We start from the raw sequence: 18,473 nt of genomic DNA, 5'->3' as shown, positions 1-18,473 counted from the left end.
CAGCCTCCCTCACCCCCCCAAGCCCCGTCTGGGGCTTCAGGAGGCTTCCATGAAGCCTCCGGAGCAATCAAAATGGCCCTCCAATAAAAGCAGAAGTCACCTCCGGTTTGCTTGGAGGGTTGTTTTGAGCGCTGTCCAGCTCCCCCCTAGTTTAGTGAAGGGGGAAAACTCCCGATATATCATGTGACAGCACCATGACGACGTGAGTTTGACAGCCCTGGTTTAGAGTCATCAATCATTTGTAATCCTTGGATGATTTCAAGAAGCAAGTTTATTCATAAAACCACTCTTTTAATTATAGTACACACTACTTCTATCAATACATTCTTAGTTTTCTGCTCTATTTCCTTCATTTCTTAGTTCTGGTCCTCTTACAATTAATACCCAGCTGCCAGCTATTGACTTCTTTCTGTTTATTTATTTATTTTAAAAGTTCTCAACCTGAATCTTCATTCCCATAGCAACTGTAACTAAGGCAGGTAGAACTACCAGGAAGAATTGACTTTAGGTCCATTTGATTACATTTTACCTCCATACAGAAGAGCAGAAACACTATATAAATGCATCCCTCATTGTAAATATAAATGAAGGATTACAGAATTCACAGTCATCTTTCTGTGTTTTCTCCTTAGTTCCTGCCAAATGTTTACAAGTAAATTAGTTTCAAACTTTTTTTAAAAAATGGGATGGAATGGATGGAAAAGCAATCACTATGAAAGGTTTTTTTCATAAAAATATTTTTATTAGTCTCACTTTCTGAATTGCCCTTACACATGTGCCGTGATAACATTCTTCAAATTCTAATGTTACCTGTTGATATTATAAATTGATACCATGGGACATGTCAAAGGTAAAGAGTGGCTCAATTCCAAAATTTGAATCCCTTTTTACCTTTTTGAAGTTTAGGGAAAATTAAGGAGCACAATTTAAGGTTTCACATTGTAGTCTATCCTTGCCCACTTTTGCCCCATAACATGCGGTACAAAACCTAATCCCCAAACTGATAAAAATTGTGCATCCCTTATCTACATGGCATTTGGACTTAAGTATTTGTTTAGACTGATAATCTTCCAGCATTCTTCAGACAATCATAGTTAGAACCTTGTGGCAGAACAAGTGATTAGGAGGGTAAAAACATGGTTTGCAAGAAGGTTGACAAATTTATAGAGTTGAATAATTGTATTTAAGGAGTGTTCTTTTACTAAATGTGTGAACTTTTTTCCTGGATAAATGAATGTATGTTTCCTGGCATGTTAATCACATTGCTGGAAAGTCAGGATCACAGTTGCAGCTATTTACAATTGATTTGCAGTATGTAGAATCATATTGTTCAACTACCAGTTCAGTCCTAGCTAGAGGTCTTTGGGAAGGGTAGTGTTATCTGCATGACTGATGAGTTAGACTTTGGAAAAGCAGAGACTGACAAGCTCTGACTTCAAGTATCCATGGGCTTGATATCTACATCTTAGATATCTACAGTATAACTTAGCTTCATGATGGCGAACCTATGGCACGTGTGCTGGAAGTGGCACACAGAGCCATCTCTCCCGGCATGCCAGCTGTTGCCCATTGCTATTCTGGCTTCCGGCTCACACTTGGCAGCTGGTCTTCATGTGCACGGGAGTGCCAAAAACAGTAAGAGCAGTTCCCTGGCACACATGTAAGTGCAGGAACCTGAGCTTCCTGCTTCTGGCATGCACATGCACGCCGCCCAGTTAGTCTTCACATGTGCACCAGAAACTGAAGACCAGATGACCAGAGCATATGCGCATGCTGGAAACTGGAAGCTCAGTTTTCTGGTGCGCACATGCGCACTGGGGAATTGCTTTTCTGGTTTCCGGTACTCCCCCCCCCCCAACGTGTGGACACGCTCCCGTTTCAGCACTCAGTGCTGAAAAGATTCACCAACACTGTCTTAGCTTTTAAGTCAGGAGCAGTCAGACAGCTGCCTATTGCAAAAGCATAGTAGCAGGCTGAGTTATCCAACTTAAAGTTTGAGGAAAAAATTCTTTGTTATTTAGAAAGTTCAAACAATTAGATACAGATATTCCAAGTACCATCTTCAATGAATCACTTTAAAAGAAAGTTGTGTTTCTCAGGGAAATAGAAACATGGGAATCATTGCTATAAAAGCAATGGGTTTGGGAGTCAGACTTTTGTTGGCAAACAGCTTTCCAAAATTAGACATGATCTCCTGAATCTTGCTTCTTATTCCCCAACTAACCTTTGGATTGGTATAGGACTGCAATCCTCTTCTGATTCCTGGGTTTTGGATTTGTCAGCATAGAACCTTGGCTTCTGAACTTGTTTGTTTTTCATGGCCTGTCACATTCCTGCAGTCTAGTGATACTTTTATGTGCCATAAATAACTCTGATCTGCGTCTGACCTTCTGCACTTGCAATTACTGACACAGGATGCAGAGGCATGACCAGAGTGAGAGAAAAGGTCGCAAACATGATCAAGGAGGAGAAAAGGGGAGAGCACATTGACCTTCTACCTCTAGAAATAAAGCAGTGACCATGAAAAAATCTAGTGACCTCTGCTTTGTCAAAGTATATTGCAAACACTGTTTTTCAGTTTGGACATTTTCTGAAGAACAAAACCTAGTTTTCAACAGCAATTCATATGAAGGTAGGGAAAAATCAGCAGGGATGATTTTCAGTTTATTCCATAGATTCAGGGCAATGGCATCCTCTATTCTTTGAAGCCAAAGACCCATCTGAACAGCAACAGACCGCCTGATTTTTAATGGCTTTGCCCCATTGCCAGTAATTTACACAAGTAAGTAAATTACACAAAACATAACTATTGGTTTCAGCTTTTCCCTCCCATCCTCCCCCCAAAACCCCGTATCTCGCAGTTGTGTAGGTATCAGATAACAGGATATCAGAGTTTGGTAGGCATGTAGCCCAAAATATCATGTTCCTTGGCTTCCAGTAGAGTCAAGGAAGCTGTAGCAAATGGGGCAGCAATAGGCATGGAGATAACCCAACAATAATTTTGGACTTGATTTGTGGCACTTTTAACAGACACTGGCATTCAGTAATACAGATTTTAAAATACAAAGTATGAATCCATATTCTGCTTTTTGACTTTTGGCTGTCACTCCCACTGGCTGTATACACATTGATTATCCTTTAATTCTCAAACAAATAGGATTTGAGTTGGCAGTGGATCAGGAAAGGGATAAGGAATAATGGAAGATAATGCTATAAAATATCAACCAAACCAATATTAAAAAATCCTACATATTCTTGCTTGGAATAATTAGTAAATAGATTATAAATGTAATAATGCTGATATGAAAATCACCTTATATACTTTTTTGCTGTGGCTTGCTTTAAGTTCGTATACGTGGGCTGCAAAAATCTAGGACAACTACTACAGAGACAGAAAATGCACTAATGCTGCCTAAAGAGTCTGGATGTTTGCAGTTCCTCCATTTTCTAATATCTTTAAGAAATAATATTAAAAAGCTAGAAAGGTCAAGTAAAATTAATAGGGGAGAAGAGCAGTTTTCTTATGAAGAACTATTTTAGCATTTCTTTCTTAGGAAAAAAATTGGGCAATGTGTAAACATTGTAAAGATATTTAAAATTATTTATGCCATGAAAAATCACCTCCCTCTATCACAGAATTAGAATTTGAGTTCATCCCTTGAAGTTAAATGCATAGAGATTCAGAACCAACAAGAAGTAACGTTCTTTTTATTCAATACATGGTAAAACTGAAATTCACTGCATCAGATATGGTGTTAATTCTCCTGTGTTCAGCTGATTAGATAAATCCATCGAGAATGGAGCTATTAATAGTTTCTAGTTTGTGGTAGTGCCCATCCCTTAAATCAAAGGTAGCATTTCTAATACTCCTGATGCTGCCCTTGTTAATAATCCAAGAAAGCTACTGCCTTCTTATCTTGCTTATAATGTAGACACCTGGTTGTCGATTGTGAACTGGCTAACAAAGGCCTTTCACCTGATCAAATAGCCCTTCCAATATATTTCTATTCAGAGATGTAAATTAGACTGGAAAACATTCCTGTGCAGGTGAGAGTTTCAAATTAGTATATTCATTTCAATATCTACAGTATAGTTTGTAAATTGTCATTTTAGATTTAATGTGAAAAAATTAAAACTAGTTTATTTAAGAAGTTTGAACAGTACATTTGTATAAAAAAAACTTTGATGCATAAGAAAAACATTTTGTCAGAAAATTGAAAAGAATATTGAACAACAGTCAAAAAACCAATAACATCATATAAAGTTTTGAAAGTGCCAACTTAATCTGAATTTTTAATTTTTGATTCTTAAAAATTTTGTGTTGAAAATTTTCCAGCCCATTCTTCTGTTTCTAACAATAAATGTGTTATAAATAATATAATAATAAATAAATAGTAATAAATAATAAAAAGGGAGTTGATGAAGTAGACAGCAAATGCGAACATGCTTGCTTGTGCACATTAAAAGCTTGATAGGTGCTTTGAATTTACCATGATCTTCTCTCCTATTAAGCTACTTTGACTTCCTTACAGAGGACAAAAACCTATTATATTAAAAATGGTACCTTTCAAAAAATATTGTAAGCAATATTCATATTTCATAAAACAAAATCTGTGTAATTGGCAGGATATATTATATTACAGTATATAATATATTATTACAGCTCTTATAGTGGACAATTTTAACATTGTTTATATTTAATTATGAGAATCATCTATCGTGATATGATAGAATTATGACAAATCACAGAGAGAGAGAGAGAGAGAGAGAGAGAGAGAGAGAGAACATATACATATGCAACCAATGCTTTGATTACTTCAGCATTCCTGAAAATATAATGAGGATAATTTTATTTTGTTTTCTTTTGTTTCCAACAGGTACGATTGTACGCAAGACCTGATGCCATTAGAAGAGGATCCGGTGACTATGCTCTAAACATTACACGGAGATTAATTGAGTTCTATGAAGATTACTTCAAAGTACCCTATTCCTTGCCAAAATTAGGTAAGTTTTTCCAGTTAAAACTGAGCTTTTCAAGAAGAATAAAATGGATTACTAGTGTTCTAGGTTGAAGGAAGCCAAAGTATAATATTTGGATCTTCACTTGTTTTTGAATGTATGGGGCCAAGATCTCAGAAACGTTTTAGCAGACCTACATGATCAGAAGTATTTTCTAATGTTCAATCCTAGCAGATTTTAGTTCTGTAATTCAGAGCTTCTGTCTTGAAAGCACGTATCTGCCAGATACTACCATTCTTGACTTATGAGTAATGGTGTGACAGGCATTACTCTGATTGGTAATATTGCAAATGGACAATTTAAACATTTTATAAGATGTGGCTTACTGCTTTGTCATATATATTATGCGTAATTTATAATAAAATTATGAGAAAAATCTAGCAATGTCAGAAAGTTAAAAAGGAAACACACTATGTTTGTAATTTGCAGAAAGAAACATATTTACAACTTTATATAACTGAAAATATTGGAAAACTAATAGAATAATTGCAACTGTTTAATTTTTTTATGATTCAATTAAATGTAATCTTTCAGTGTATTCTCTAGACAATCTTTCCCCAGGGTCTTCCAGCTGTTTTGGGACTGTAATTCTCAGGCATACTACCTACAAATTATAACTACTGCAATTGCATCACTTCAGCATCAAGTTATATTAATTATTTAATGGGTTTTTCAAGGCACTTTGCATTGTAGATTTTCTGCATAACAATTATACAAATACATTTTTATTTGGGGCATGGTTTGAAATTGGCTGTTAGGATTTCTGATTCTTGCTTTTAATACCAAACTATGGCAGAAATGTCTTCTGTTATACAGCATATATATTTGGTGCAAATATTCTGCACTTAAATTATTGGCTAGTACTATCAGTCAAAACATATTTTACTAGTCCTAAAATGACTTCTTGAATTTCATTACAATTTACAGAGTTCAAGATGCTTGTCTTGTAATAAATATTCAAGTATGAATACAAAGTGTTATTTCAAACTTTTAAAGCATAAGCCTAAAAATGGGACTTTGAACAACTTCTTAAAGCAAATTCCTCCAATCTGGTATAGTCTAGATATTTGACATATAATTGTTATCTCAAACTAATCAAGGGCACCAGCTTGGGGAAAAAGTAAACTTTCTTAATGACTACATATGGCAAACAAGATTTAACAAATTATTTCTGGTTTGGAAATTGCAGTAATGATACTTTTTGGATGTAGATTACATTATTACTTAATGTAAATGTTCTATATTTATATGTTGAAAATCAGTAGATAATCATAAATTTTCATTATTTGAAGTACGCATATGGAACTTTTTGAAAATTGGCATGTGCAGTAGTGAAAGCTGGCAGGGCAGAATTTATTCTAAATAAATGTGAAGTTGTGTAACAATATACTAGCTAGCATGTTTATATCAGTATTTGTTATAATACTTGTCATAAAGTGTTTATTTAAACTTTGACTAGTGCAAATACTGTACTTGTCAAATCATCTTTTATGGCTTCTTACTCTTTAGTAGTCCTGTGTATTACTGTCTACATATACAGTTACTTTGTGTGTATGAAACACAGCTAACCAAGTGTTTTCAATTTAACAAAGTGTGTGTGTGATTCTTTCACTACCCCATCATGAATGGTATACTCCCAAAATATGAAAGAATAAAACTGCATTTATTTTATTTAAGTATTTAATAATTAGATAAAAAAGTATCTGTTCTGTAAATTCAGAACTGTGAACAAAGTGATGGTTGAAAGCTTAATCTGAAATCTGTGTAGCTTTGATAAATGAACAAGACCATATATTGCTTAGAGTGTCTATGGCTTCTTGAGAGTATTCTGGAAATGCTTTAGCTACTTCTAGTGGGTTAAGTGCTTAAAGTAAAAACTGACCAAATCTTTTGAAAGTATTTGAACCAAAGACAGTCTTCATTAGAGTTCTTTTATTCTTCAGTGTTTGAGCACTTACCCTTGATTTAGTAAAATAACACTTTCATGTAAGGCTGCTAGTGATTGCCTTTTTGTTAACTTAATAACATTTTCTTCTTGAGCAGAAACTATTATGACTTCTGGATGTCAGATTCTGATGGGGAATAATGACTACAGCTCTAAAACCTGACATTTAAGGATTATTACTTTAGGTCAGGTAAAACTTTAAGAATTTTTGAGATAATTTTCTCTAAACTGTGGTTTGGATGAAGTGATGGGAGATTTTATGTGAGAGTTTTCAGGGAAAGGTGAAATGTATAGGTTGAGAAGGGCACATCCTTTCTGTATCCACAGTTCAATTGTGGACTCCATGCTTGTGGAGACCCAAAAGTAAAAAGAATCTCTAGGCTAATATGTCACTTGATGTTTGGTTTTTGTTTTAAGAGGAAATGTCACTGTGTGTCTATAGTTTATTATGCAAAACAATACCTGTGCATTGTCAACCAGGCTGATAAACTCTCCTGTTTTTGTACAGAATATTTTCATGCTGCCCTATAAGATGGGGAAAGATTGAGTCCTTCCTTCCACATCTGCAGTGGTTGCAAATAGTAAGAATGGCAGCTACTGCTACTTTATTTCATGCTGCAGTAGTCAGTTTGATAGCCCACCAGTGATATCATTATACTGCATTGAAGGGGATGCATTTTTCTAAGTTATTCTTGGCATGGTGAAGCTATCCATCCTTCAACAAGTACCATGGATCAAGGATGAAAATGAAATTCTATTTCATATATGTTTAGAGCCAAGGTGGCGCAGTGGTTAAATGCAGCACTGCAGGCTACTGCTAGATCAGCAGTTCAGCGGTTCAAATCTCACCGGCTCAGGGTTGACTCAGCCTTCCATCCTTCCGAGGTGGGTAAAATGAGGACCCAGATTGTTGGGGGCAATATGCTGACTCTCTGTAAACCGCTTAGAGAGGGCTGAAAGTCCTATGAAGCGGTATATAAGTCTACTGCTAAGTCTACTGCTATTAGTGTTAACTGAAATGTCTATATTCTCTCTTCAGTTTCTATAACAATTTTTCCTTTCTAACCCATTAAAAAGTGGTATTAATTTTTGGTAATTTAACAGGCCACACGTGGGCCTGGTTTTTCTGATTATATACCTTTGCTCTAGAAAATGATAGCATAGTTGGTATGCTACACTATGCTCTGCCTGTAAGTATCTTCCATTCCTTTGTTTCCTGCACCAAGTAGGGTAACAATGAAATTTGTATGCCATAGTCAAGATTTAAGGCCACCATAAATCCTTTTTTCAAATATTACCATCTGTGTTTTCAAGCAAACAATTTATGGGAACCAATCGTGTGCTGCCCTTAGCATCTCCCTAGCTTTTTGTTTTAACATTTTGGTTTACATCTTTAGCAGTCACAAATGCGTAGCCACCTAGCTTGTGCCATGGGACCCAAGATGACTCATCTCCAGGCTCTAGTAATGACATATTTTCTTTGTGTAAGAACTTTCATCAGTAATATCTTTATTATATATTATTGCCCTATTCTCCATCATCCGTTGTGATTTATGAGATAGAGGAATACATAAAGGATGTTATTCAAATAGATAGTTCATTTGCTCACATGTCTGAATTACCTATGTACATTTTTGTAAAATTCAGAAATCACACAACAGAGAAGTGGCATTGGATAATACAAAGAAAACTTTCAAGTGAAATTCCATTGCAGACATAGTTATTTGGGAGTGCCAATTTGTATTAATCTTCAATTGTAGGTAAGATAGATAGAACAAATGGTGGCCACAAATCTGGCCACAAATCAAGAAAATCTATCGAGGTTTTGGACAGGTAGAAGAAGTGGCAGGTAAGCATCTCTTCCAGACTTGTTCTTTACAACGGAAAAGATCTAGGTCTTCTGAGATTCCTTGTAAAGAGAGCAATAAAGGAGCATCTGGCTTAGGGATCCCATATAGCCACCTCCACAGGGGAATAAATGCTGCTGAGGAAGGTTTTAAATTGTGCCCATAAGACTGCGGAGGGTGGTGCATTCACTCTGGCCAAGATGAAGACCTAATGAAATTTCAGAATTAGAATTGAGGAAAGATAAGTTGATGACAGAGGGCCATTTGAGAAAAGTCCACGAATGGTGGGTTTTACATTGTTTCAAAATCTAATATTCCAGATATGTTGCTTAAGGTCAGTTCTGCTCAGGGGTGGGTTTCACGTTTTTTTACTACCTATTCTGTGGGCATGGCTTGGCAGTCATGTGACCAGGTGGGCATGGCCAACTTGTAAAATGTGGTAAAACTCACTTAACGCTCTTGCTTAGCAACCAAAATTTTGGGCTCAATTGTGGTCATAAGTTCTCTTTTCCTTCCTTCCTTTCTCTTTCCTTCTTTCTCTTTCTTACTTTCTCTATCCTTCTTTCTTTTTCTCTTTCTTTCTCTTTCTATCTTTGTCTTTCTCTTTTTCTCTCCCTCCCTTCCTTCCTTCCATTTGTGTCTCTCCCTCCCTCCCCCCTCCCTCCCTCCCTCCCACTCTTTCTTTCTTTCTTTCTTTCTTTCTTTCTTTCTTTTCTTTTTCTTTCTTGTATCTCTCTCTCCCACTTTCCTTCTTTCTTTTCTTCTTTCTTTCTCTTTCTCTTTCTATCTTTGTCTCTTTCTTTTCTCTCTCTCCCTTCCTTCCTTTTTCTTTCTCTCTTCCCCTCTCCCCCGCTCTATCACATACACATCCTTTCCAGTTACATTCGTAGATATACTCTATGAACTAAAACTGATGCCCAACAAATCCTATGATCATGGCCATCCATGTCCTACAAACCAACTAACAGAGCTCCCAATTCAGACTCTTCCCACTCTGGGGGTTAACCGAATACAGTTAGTCATCCTGTTATCTCCTGGCTGTGGTTCCTGCCTTTTTAGCAGAGCAGCAGAGAGGGATAATTTCAAATGGCTTTTCCCCCCCTTTTTCCGAAGTTTCTCTGCTGCTCGGGGGGTAACCTGATGGGTGTCCAAAGGTGTTGGGCACGCCATGGAAGGCATGTGCATCACACACACACACACACACACGCACACACACACACACACACACACACACACACAGAGTGCATTTTCCGTGGTGTGAGGCACATGTGTAAGGGGGCGTTGAATCAACTGGGAGGCTGGCAAAGAAGCCTCTATTTCCCCACAGGCATGGCTCTTGGAGGAAGGAGGGAGGGATGCTACCCAGTGCTCACTCCCTCAAGAAGCAACCTTGGAAGTTTCCAAGCTCATCAAAGAGGTTTGCGCAGGGCTGTGGCAGCTGCAAAGCACAGCACGAGGGGGCAGAAGCCCCCAAACACAGTGAGGAGCCTAAGCAAAGGAAGAGGTGGAGAGCCTGGTAGAGGAAGGGGGAAACCCTAGCGAGGGCTGCCCACCGCCAACTATAAACCAGGTTGATCAGGGTGGCGTGCTGCTGCAAGAAGCTGTGCTGCTGCTGGAGCTGCATTGCCCTGCCTGATTCGGGGCTTCTTCTTCCCCTTGTGCTGTGCTTTGCAGTCGCTGGAGTCCCGCACGGACCTCTTTGGGGTGCTGGGCAACCTGGTTCTGAGAATCCCCCCCCCAAAAAGACCGACCGCCCATTGCTCTGGATCTTGTGGCTTTTGGAAGGATTTCTTTTACAAAAAGCCTCTCCAGATGAGCTTGAAAACTTTGCTTCTGGAGGGGGCAGGCAGACGAACAGCATTCCCCCCCTCTAAGTGCCTGCAACCTTGGAGCCTGCAGCATCTTCATAGTAAAGGCAATTAAGAACTTCTCACTCTCGTGAGAAGATTTTCTTTACTGTGCAAAGGCTTGCTCCAAGGCTGCAGGCTCTGAGGCTTCAGGTGCCCAGGGAAGGGGGAAAATGCTGCCCATCAGCCCCCTCCAAAAGCAACCTCACAAGTTTTTAAGCTTGCCTGGAGAGGCAACCCCCAAAAGGCCGCAAGATCTGGAGCCGCCAGTCTCCAGTAAGATGCGCATCTCATGGCCTGGCTCACCCCATCCCCTGCCCCACCTGCCACCACCAAATTGCATCCCATTTTGAGCATCTCTCAGCCATTGTGTGCAGGGAAAAGGCTTGCACAGAAAAGAAAAACTTCCCAAGAATGCAAGAAGCTGTTAATTGCCTTGCACTAATGAGAAATTTTTCTTTACTGTGCAAGATTTTTCCCTGCACACAATGGCTGAGAGCTGCTCACAGTGGGGCACAATTTGGGCTCATCCACCACCCCAAGGCCCTCCTGCCTGCTTGCCCAGTGCTCACTCAGCCGCCCCTCCAATCCTCTGGCTGGATGCAGCCACTCACCAGTGATTGGAAAGCGAGGTCGTCTACTACCTGTTTGCCCAGCACTTGCTCAGAGAGTTCCTAGCTCCTACCCACCCAACCCCCACAACATCCCCCCGCCTGGGTGCAGCCACTCACCAGTTCTTTCTTATTTTCTCTCTCCCCCTGTCTCTCTCACACACATCTCTTCCAGTTACATTCATTGATTGTTTGGTTGGTTAAAGTGCAGGTTGGATCCTAATGCTCTATCACTGGAGGTTTTTAAAAGGGACAAACTTTTGCTGGCTGGCAGGCAAAGAAAACTCTCAGCCATGACCGCTGCCGCTCCCACTGGTTGAGCAGGCAAAGGAAATGGGTGGGCGAGGCAAGCATGGTGCAGATGGGTGGGGTGAGAGAGAGACCGAGTGGCAGCCGGGCAGTGGAGGGAGCAAGTGGGGTCAGGCCAGGGGACCGTACCAGTACGAGGGCATGGACAGGCTGCCATCGCGAATAGTATGGAAAGGTACGGCTGATTTCCGCTAGCGGTATACTGGTACCAGTCCGTACCGGGAGCAACCCACCTCTGCTTCTGCTACTTTCAAACCTAATGAACAATTAGCCCTTGTTAGTCAGGTTGATTTGAAATGCTCTCTGCCACTAATACTTTATACATGTACATCTAAAGTTTCATTTAGGATATGTAGTGGATTGTTAATTTTAGTAGAAGTAGCATAACTCACAAGTGTTAGTGTTACTTCTTACAGATATGTAATTTCAAGGAAATTTCCAAGCAAAAACAGGTCCTGTTTTTCAGTAGATGCATTTGCATGTATTATCCAACTTTATCCATCAGTAGGTATTGTTTTTTTGAGGTTATAACTTGGTCCAAAAAAGGATAGGCTTGGACATTTGTATAATTGTTAGAGGAGAATTAAAATTATCCAATGGATGCAAATAATATAAGGAATAAATCATTAATCTTCTGCTTCTATTTACTCAATTAACTATTCACTAGCCATTTAAGTTAGTACATTTGTATTTTTAAATAATGTATGTATTCGACATATTCTTTAATTTTCCTTTCTAGGAAAAAATGCTTTATTACAGTCTTTGTGATTTACAGACTATGAGTTATGAGCCTGCACAGAGCTCCATTAACCTTCTAGACCTATAGAATCATTTGGCAGGGGCCATGGCCTAACAGAGTATCTGCAGGAACTCAGATCCCCTCTTCTACAGTATCATGGCTCCTGGGTGAATTATGCAAATATTTCTTTTCTTTTCTCATAAGTTTTTCTATTCATAAGTTCTCAAACTTTGAATAAAGACGTTGCTTCTACCTGCTATTCTGCAACTCAGGCAAAAAGAAAAGTCTGGCGTACATAATTATAAGCAAACAAACAATTCAAAAGAGCAATGATAGATTCTCCTTGAGCTTAAACTTTCCTACAATTGCCATGATTTTATATGTTTCAGATATTTGTATATTACATTCTACTGATAACAGGATCCCACTTTTCTCCATAGTGGTGGAGGTATCATCCAGACTGGATTGACTTCATTCACTCATTGATAGGACTGAGTCTGATAACAAGTGTTAAGCCATGCTCTTGTTACTAGGCAGATCCAGCTTTCGACTCAGTCCCTCAGTGAGGACGGATGCGTTACCCAGTTGCTCTATAGCAAATTGCCTATTCTTGAGATAAGTGATCAATTGTATATGAATTTGTCTGATATTGGTGATTGATCTGAGGCCTGAGCCTTCTTGGAAGTGGCCATTTCTGTCTGCAGCCTCTAGGGGGTAGCTGCAGGAGGAGCTGCAGGAGGAGGGAAGCTGCAGGAGGAGAAGCTAAAAACTTTCTGACTGCCTGGTAGAGTTCCGCACTTTACTGAAGGCATTAACAGCACTTTTAAAAAATCCTGCTGAGGCTTGAAAAGGCTTGAGACTTGCTGGGTTTGTTGGGGTTTCAGATCCCCTTTTAAGCGATCGGACAAGTGATCTGTGGCTAGCCTCTTTGCCTCAGCTCATTGTGGAGCCGCAGGAGCTGTTAAAAAATGTGGGAAGCGCCATTTTGTTATCCAGCCTTTTCTGAAATTCAAAATGGCGGCCACAAGAGTTCTAAGGTCTGAAGATCTCACTGAAGCCTTATTTGAACAGTTGGGCAGCCCGCAGAGAGTGGCAAGGGACACAGAGGCTAATCAGGAAACCTCCAATTCTATTTCCTCCAGAATAGGGACAAGGAGGTCCCACAGGAAGGGTGGCAACGGTGGATCTATTTGAAAAGAACTTTTTTGTTCAGAAAATCTGAGGAACTATTGATTTTGTTCCAGCCGGCTTCTATGGGGCACAAGGTTACTGCCCCCACAATTGGTAGGTGGTTGAGGGTCTGCATTGCCACAGCATACCAAGCTTAATCTACAGCACTTTCTGGAAAAATAACCGCTCACTCTACCAGCAGTGAGGTAACTACTGCAGCTTGGGCCACGCAGGCATCTTTGGCTGAGATCTGCAGAGTGGCTACTTGGACTTCTCCGTCTCTTTTTATAAGAAATTATAAGACAGTCTCCTTTGCATCGGTGGACACTGCCTTTGGTCACAGGGTATTGCAGTTTGTACATAGAGCGGGGTCATCTTTGGACCAGTTATAACCCCCCCAGGGGGGGGGACAATTCCAGCTTGGGTACGTTCCAGTATGGATGATACCTCCACCACTATGGAGAAAGGGTGTTGGTACTTACCTGATATGGCTCTTCTCATAGGGTGGAGGTATAATCCAGCCCCCCCCCCCCCCCCAAGATACACTGGTCCTCAGAATTGACAATTTACTTGACTAACTATGACTTTAGACATTTTATTGGACCTTCATCAAGAGTATGGTGTTGGATGATGATGCAAAATTCGTTGAAGGGTAACACATCGAGTCTGACAGAATACCTTTGCCGAAAGCTGGATCTGCCTAGCAACAGGAGCATGGCTTAACACTTGTCATCAGACTCAGTCCTATCAGTGAGTGGATGTTGTCAACCCAGTCTGGATGATACTTCCACTCTATGAGAAGAGGCGTATCAGGTAAGTACCAATGCCCTTTCTGGGTGAATACATAAGTCAACTGAACATCATGCTTTTTCCTATCATCAATCAATCCCTCCACCTCAAGTTAATTTCAGATTTTCTCACTAGACATACTCCTTTTGTACCTCAATTCCTTATGTGTGTCTTAACTGCTAACACATTATTTGTATAGATCCGGGAAGGCGAACCTATGGCATGTGTGCCACAGGTGGCACATGGAGCCATTTATCAGGGCACGTGAAGCGTAGCCCTGTAAGCTGGCCAGCGCGCATGTGCGTGCTGACCAGATGAGTTCAGCCTTTTTTAAAGACATTTTTCGCCCTCCCCAGGCTCCAGAGGATTTATAGGAGCCTGGGGAGGGTGAAAAGAGCCTCCTCCACCACCCCGTCCTGGAGACCCTCTAGAGGCTTCAGGAGCATCCCTGAAGCTTCCGGAGCACAAAAACCCCGCCCTATGGGCAAACCGGAAGTTTAGGAACAGACTTCCAGTTTGCTCATAGGGTCGGTTTAAGCCCTCCGGAGGCTTCAGAGACCTTCAGGAAGCTTCCCTGAAGCCTCCAGAGGACTAAAAACGACCCTATGAGCAAACCGGAACCAGAAGTTCTGGAACCGGAACTTCTGGTTTGCTCATAGGGTTGTTTTTAGTCCTCCGGAGGAAGGTCCCTGAAGCCTCTGGAGGGTCTCCAGGGGGATGGGGGAGGCTCTTTTCGCCCTCCCCAGGCTCCTGTAAAGCCTATGGAGCCTGGGGAGGGCAAAAAAAGCATGCAAAAAATGGGGGGGTTGCACCTCTCATGCTCACATGTGCACTGGGGGGTGTCACACGTTGCATTATGGGTGCGGCACGCCCATGCACACACACCCCACGCTCCCCCCTTATGGCACATGAGCCAAAAAAGGTTCGCCATTGCTGGTATATATGAAAAAATCATTTTCAAATTCTCTCCTGCCTTGCTACTGACTAGTGCTATGGTGAAGTTTACCAGCAATTTGACCTATTGCACTCTTATCACACAGTATATTGGCAGTTGTGGTTGCCTGTCAACTTAACATCTAATGCAGTGGTGGGTTTCAAAAAATTTTGGAACCTCTTCTGTAGGTGTGGCCTGCTTTCCGGGTCCACTGGTGGAACCTCTTCTAACTGGTTCAGTAGATTTGACGAACTGGTTCTACTGAATAGGTGCGAACTGGTAGGAACCCACCTCTGATCTAATATATCTTGAAATTTTAGCCTTCTTTCAACATATCTATTCATTTCTCACTTTTCTCTATAGTGCACAGTCTAATCGTGCTCCTGCAGGAAACAAACTAAATCAGGAACTCTTCTTATGTTTGCACTTGCTTTATTGTAAATCTGGCTCTACTTTTTTCTGAGCTGCAAGATATGAGACAGTAGCAGCATCGTATCTCTAAGTATCAAGACTCCAATAGGCAAACTGAGTATGAGTTTACTAAATCAGAGTTAGTAAATTCAGTCCAAAGGTTAAGAAATTGTGTAGCATGCACAGTATATAGCTTCTGTGTAGATGGTTATATATGTTGTTTAGCTGATTTGGAGTTCATTCTAAAAATTAACTTCAAGTACTTTAAATTTTTCATCGTTGGCTTCTCCCAGCTGGAACGAACTGGGAATTTTTTCCAAAAGTATGCTGCAGTAAAAATATTTGAAGCTTTTTTTCATCCTTAATGAGGTGCTAACCATCTTCCATGTTTTGCCTGCAGGTAAAGCAAGGAAGATCACTTCACTCATTAGCATCTCATTAGGGCTGAAAAAAGCTTCCAAAAAGCTACATACGGAGTATAAGACGCACACATCAGCCTCTTTTAGGAGGGAAAAGTGTGTCTTATACTCTGAAAAATATGGTATTTCTTTTTTCTTTTCTTTGTCTTCAACTTCTTTTGCTGTATACCACCATGGAATCTATTAAAGGCAGTAGTTGATAGTATAGGCAGCAATAATTTCTTTTAATTCTGTTTTATGTATGGTTAGGTTTGAGGGAAATCAATTTCATGAGATTTGAGCATGCTTAGTTTTCTATGTCAGATTTTAGCCCAATTTACTCTATTATAAATTCTTTTCCATGCTTTTCTGTATTTTTTTCAAAATATGATTATGTATATTTATATTATATGCTATATATCTGTTGTAAGTTTGCATAATGTGTCTAATGCATTTGATCCAAAGATTTTATCATACTTTAACCATAGCTTAAATTAATATTTGTTTGAGATTATAAACCAAAGAAGTTTCATAGATTGCATGTAATACTTCTTTCCAAATTACATATGCACTATAAAGGTTATATTAAATCTGAGTTGTGGAAGAGAACTTCAGTTTCATAATTCTAAAACAAATATTTATCAAATGTGACTTGGATGGTTATAATACAACAATACAATATATGAGGGTATGTAGGAATTGTTTTCATTCAGTAATAAATAAAAATGAACTGAAAACTTTCTTTCATTTTTAATGCAACTGAAAAAAAATCCAGAGGAAATTCAGTATCTTAATTTTGGGTATCAGTCAACTTTACAACATAGTTTTTTAAATGATATAATAAGTACAAAAGAGGGAGTAGGAATTAAGCATAGTAAATGTTTTTATAATTCTATAAATCTATTAATAACCTTATTTACATTCAGAAACTCAGTGTTACAGCATAGACATTTGGCAGTCAAATAAGAAAAATAGTTGGATGAAATGTTTGCTAGGCTTAACCCATCATTTTTGATTAAACCTCCCAAAGCCTAAAAATGGAGGGAAGTATCCATTCCACCACCTCTCGTGATAGCATAATCACACATTATATTCATGGTGAAAAGGAAAATGAAATTAAAAGAACTATGAACCATGGTGTCAGCTTTGTTTTGCTGCTTGCTTTCGCTGCCATTGAAATGGGAAGGGGGGGCATGGTATTTGGTGGGGGAGTATTCAGTGCAGGAGTGACTGTAAAAAGGGAGTTGTTCTCGCCATCTACTGAGCATGTTACAAATAGAGGTTTTGCCGCCAAGGCCAACTGTCCAGCACACCAACCTGATGATGTTTTTTTGAAGATGACACCCACATGACACCTGTGGGGTGTACGGATTGGACTATGGGATGGGGTTACCAAGGGGAGGGGGTTGGGTCACATATTGATATCTATGATTACGTGCACTTTTGCCTCAGATCTTGCTTTGCCTAGCTGCTATCTACTCATGACCAATATAAGTACTCTTAACTCTGCAAAATGGAGTTGAGTGGTTTCTTTCTTGGTTACTGAGGGAGGCCACCATGACACATGGGCCAAAACCTGTGTCTGACTACTGCAATCATAATGTATAATTTCAAATTTTCAGTGTTGATACCCTCAGGGTGCAACACAGGTATAAGAAAAAAATAGGACTATTCCATTATCTCAATAGAGACCAGCTTTCTGTCATTAACAGACAACAGGCAGCAGTTGTTTATTTAGACTACAGTAGAGGAAGCAATAAATTATGAGGCATTCCATTGCTGAATGACCTGGTATCTTTGTTTTTCTTCTCTTTGAACTATTTGAGCCCCAGCAGAGTTCATTAGAAGAACCATGACAACTACCTGGCTTTTCTGCTCTTCATATTTCTTTCTCTCTTTGTTTGGATTCTGTCTTTCAGGTTATGGAAGTCTGAGATCAGAGAATGTATTTCTTTTAAAATTAATTAGTACTGCATTTTAAAAAAACCAACCCATCTTTTCAGTTGAAATGTGGTTTACAAATGCCTCAGATAAAGAAATAATATTCACTTAATTGTTTTGAATAAAAACCTGAACTGAAAAAAAAAATATTGACATGGCCTCTGGGTGTCCAAGAACGTTGGGGGAGGGATATGTAGTGATTTTTACATGTACCCTATAAATCCAGTTTGATACTCATTCATGGTACCTGTAACAGAAAAGTTTAGTTTGGGATGTTAAGAATTCTATATAGTTTAAACTGATGCTCTAGTTCAGTAGTGTCAAACTGGTGGTCCACAAGCTGGATGCATCACATGCAGGCCACACCCACCTTGGCTCCCCAAAGGCAAAAAAGTCACAATGTATCCCTTGCCATCATGACGTGATCAAGTTTGACACCCATGCTCTAGTTTTTTGGTAGTTTTATTTGGGTTCTTTGCTTAAAATGATTGTAGGAAAGAAACTATTTAGGCT

At 39.5% G+C, this 18,473-nt stretch overlaps 1 protein-coding gene across 1 annotated transcript in view; it reads left to right on the top strand.

Annotated features, from left to right (window-relative positions):
• Window positions 1-18,473, top strand: part of TRHDE (thyrotropin releasing hormone degrading enzyme) — a 272,257-nt gene that overhangs the window by 64,141 nt on the left and 189,643 nt on the right. Inside the window, exon 3 of the mRNA XM_032220641.1 lies at window positions 4,878-5,004. Coding sequence (XP_032076532.1) covers window positions 4,878-5,004 — 127 coding nt within the window. The remainder of the gene's footprint in view (window positions 1-4,877; window positions 5,005-18,473) is intronic.

The sequence above is a fragment of the Thamnophis elegans genome, chromosome 7 (genome assembly GCF_009769535.1).
Source record: "Thamnophis elegans isolate rThaEle1 chromosome 7, rThaEle1.pri, whole genome shotgun sequence".
Lineage (NCBI taxonomy): Eukaryota > Metazoa > Chordata > Lepidosauria > Squamata > Colubridae > Thamnophis > Thamnophis elegans.
Note: the sequence above shows the minus strand (reverse complement) of the source record. Positions and strands in the feature narration are given on the sequence as shown.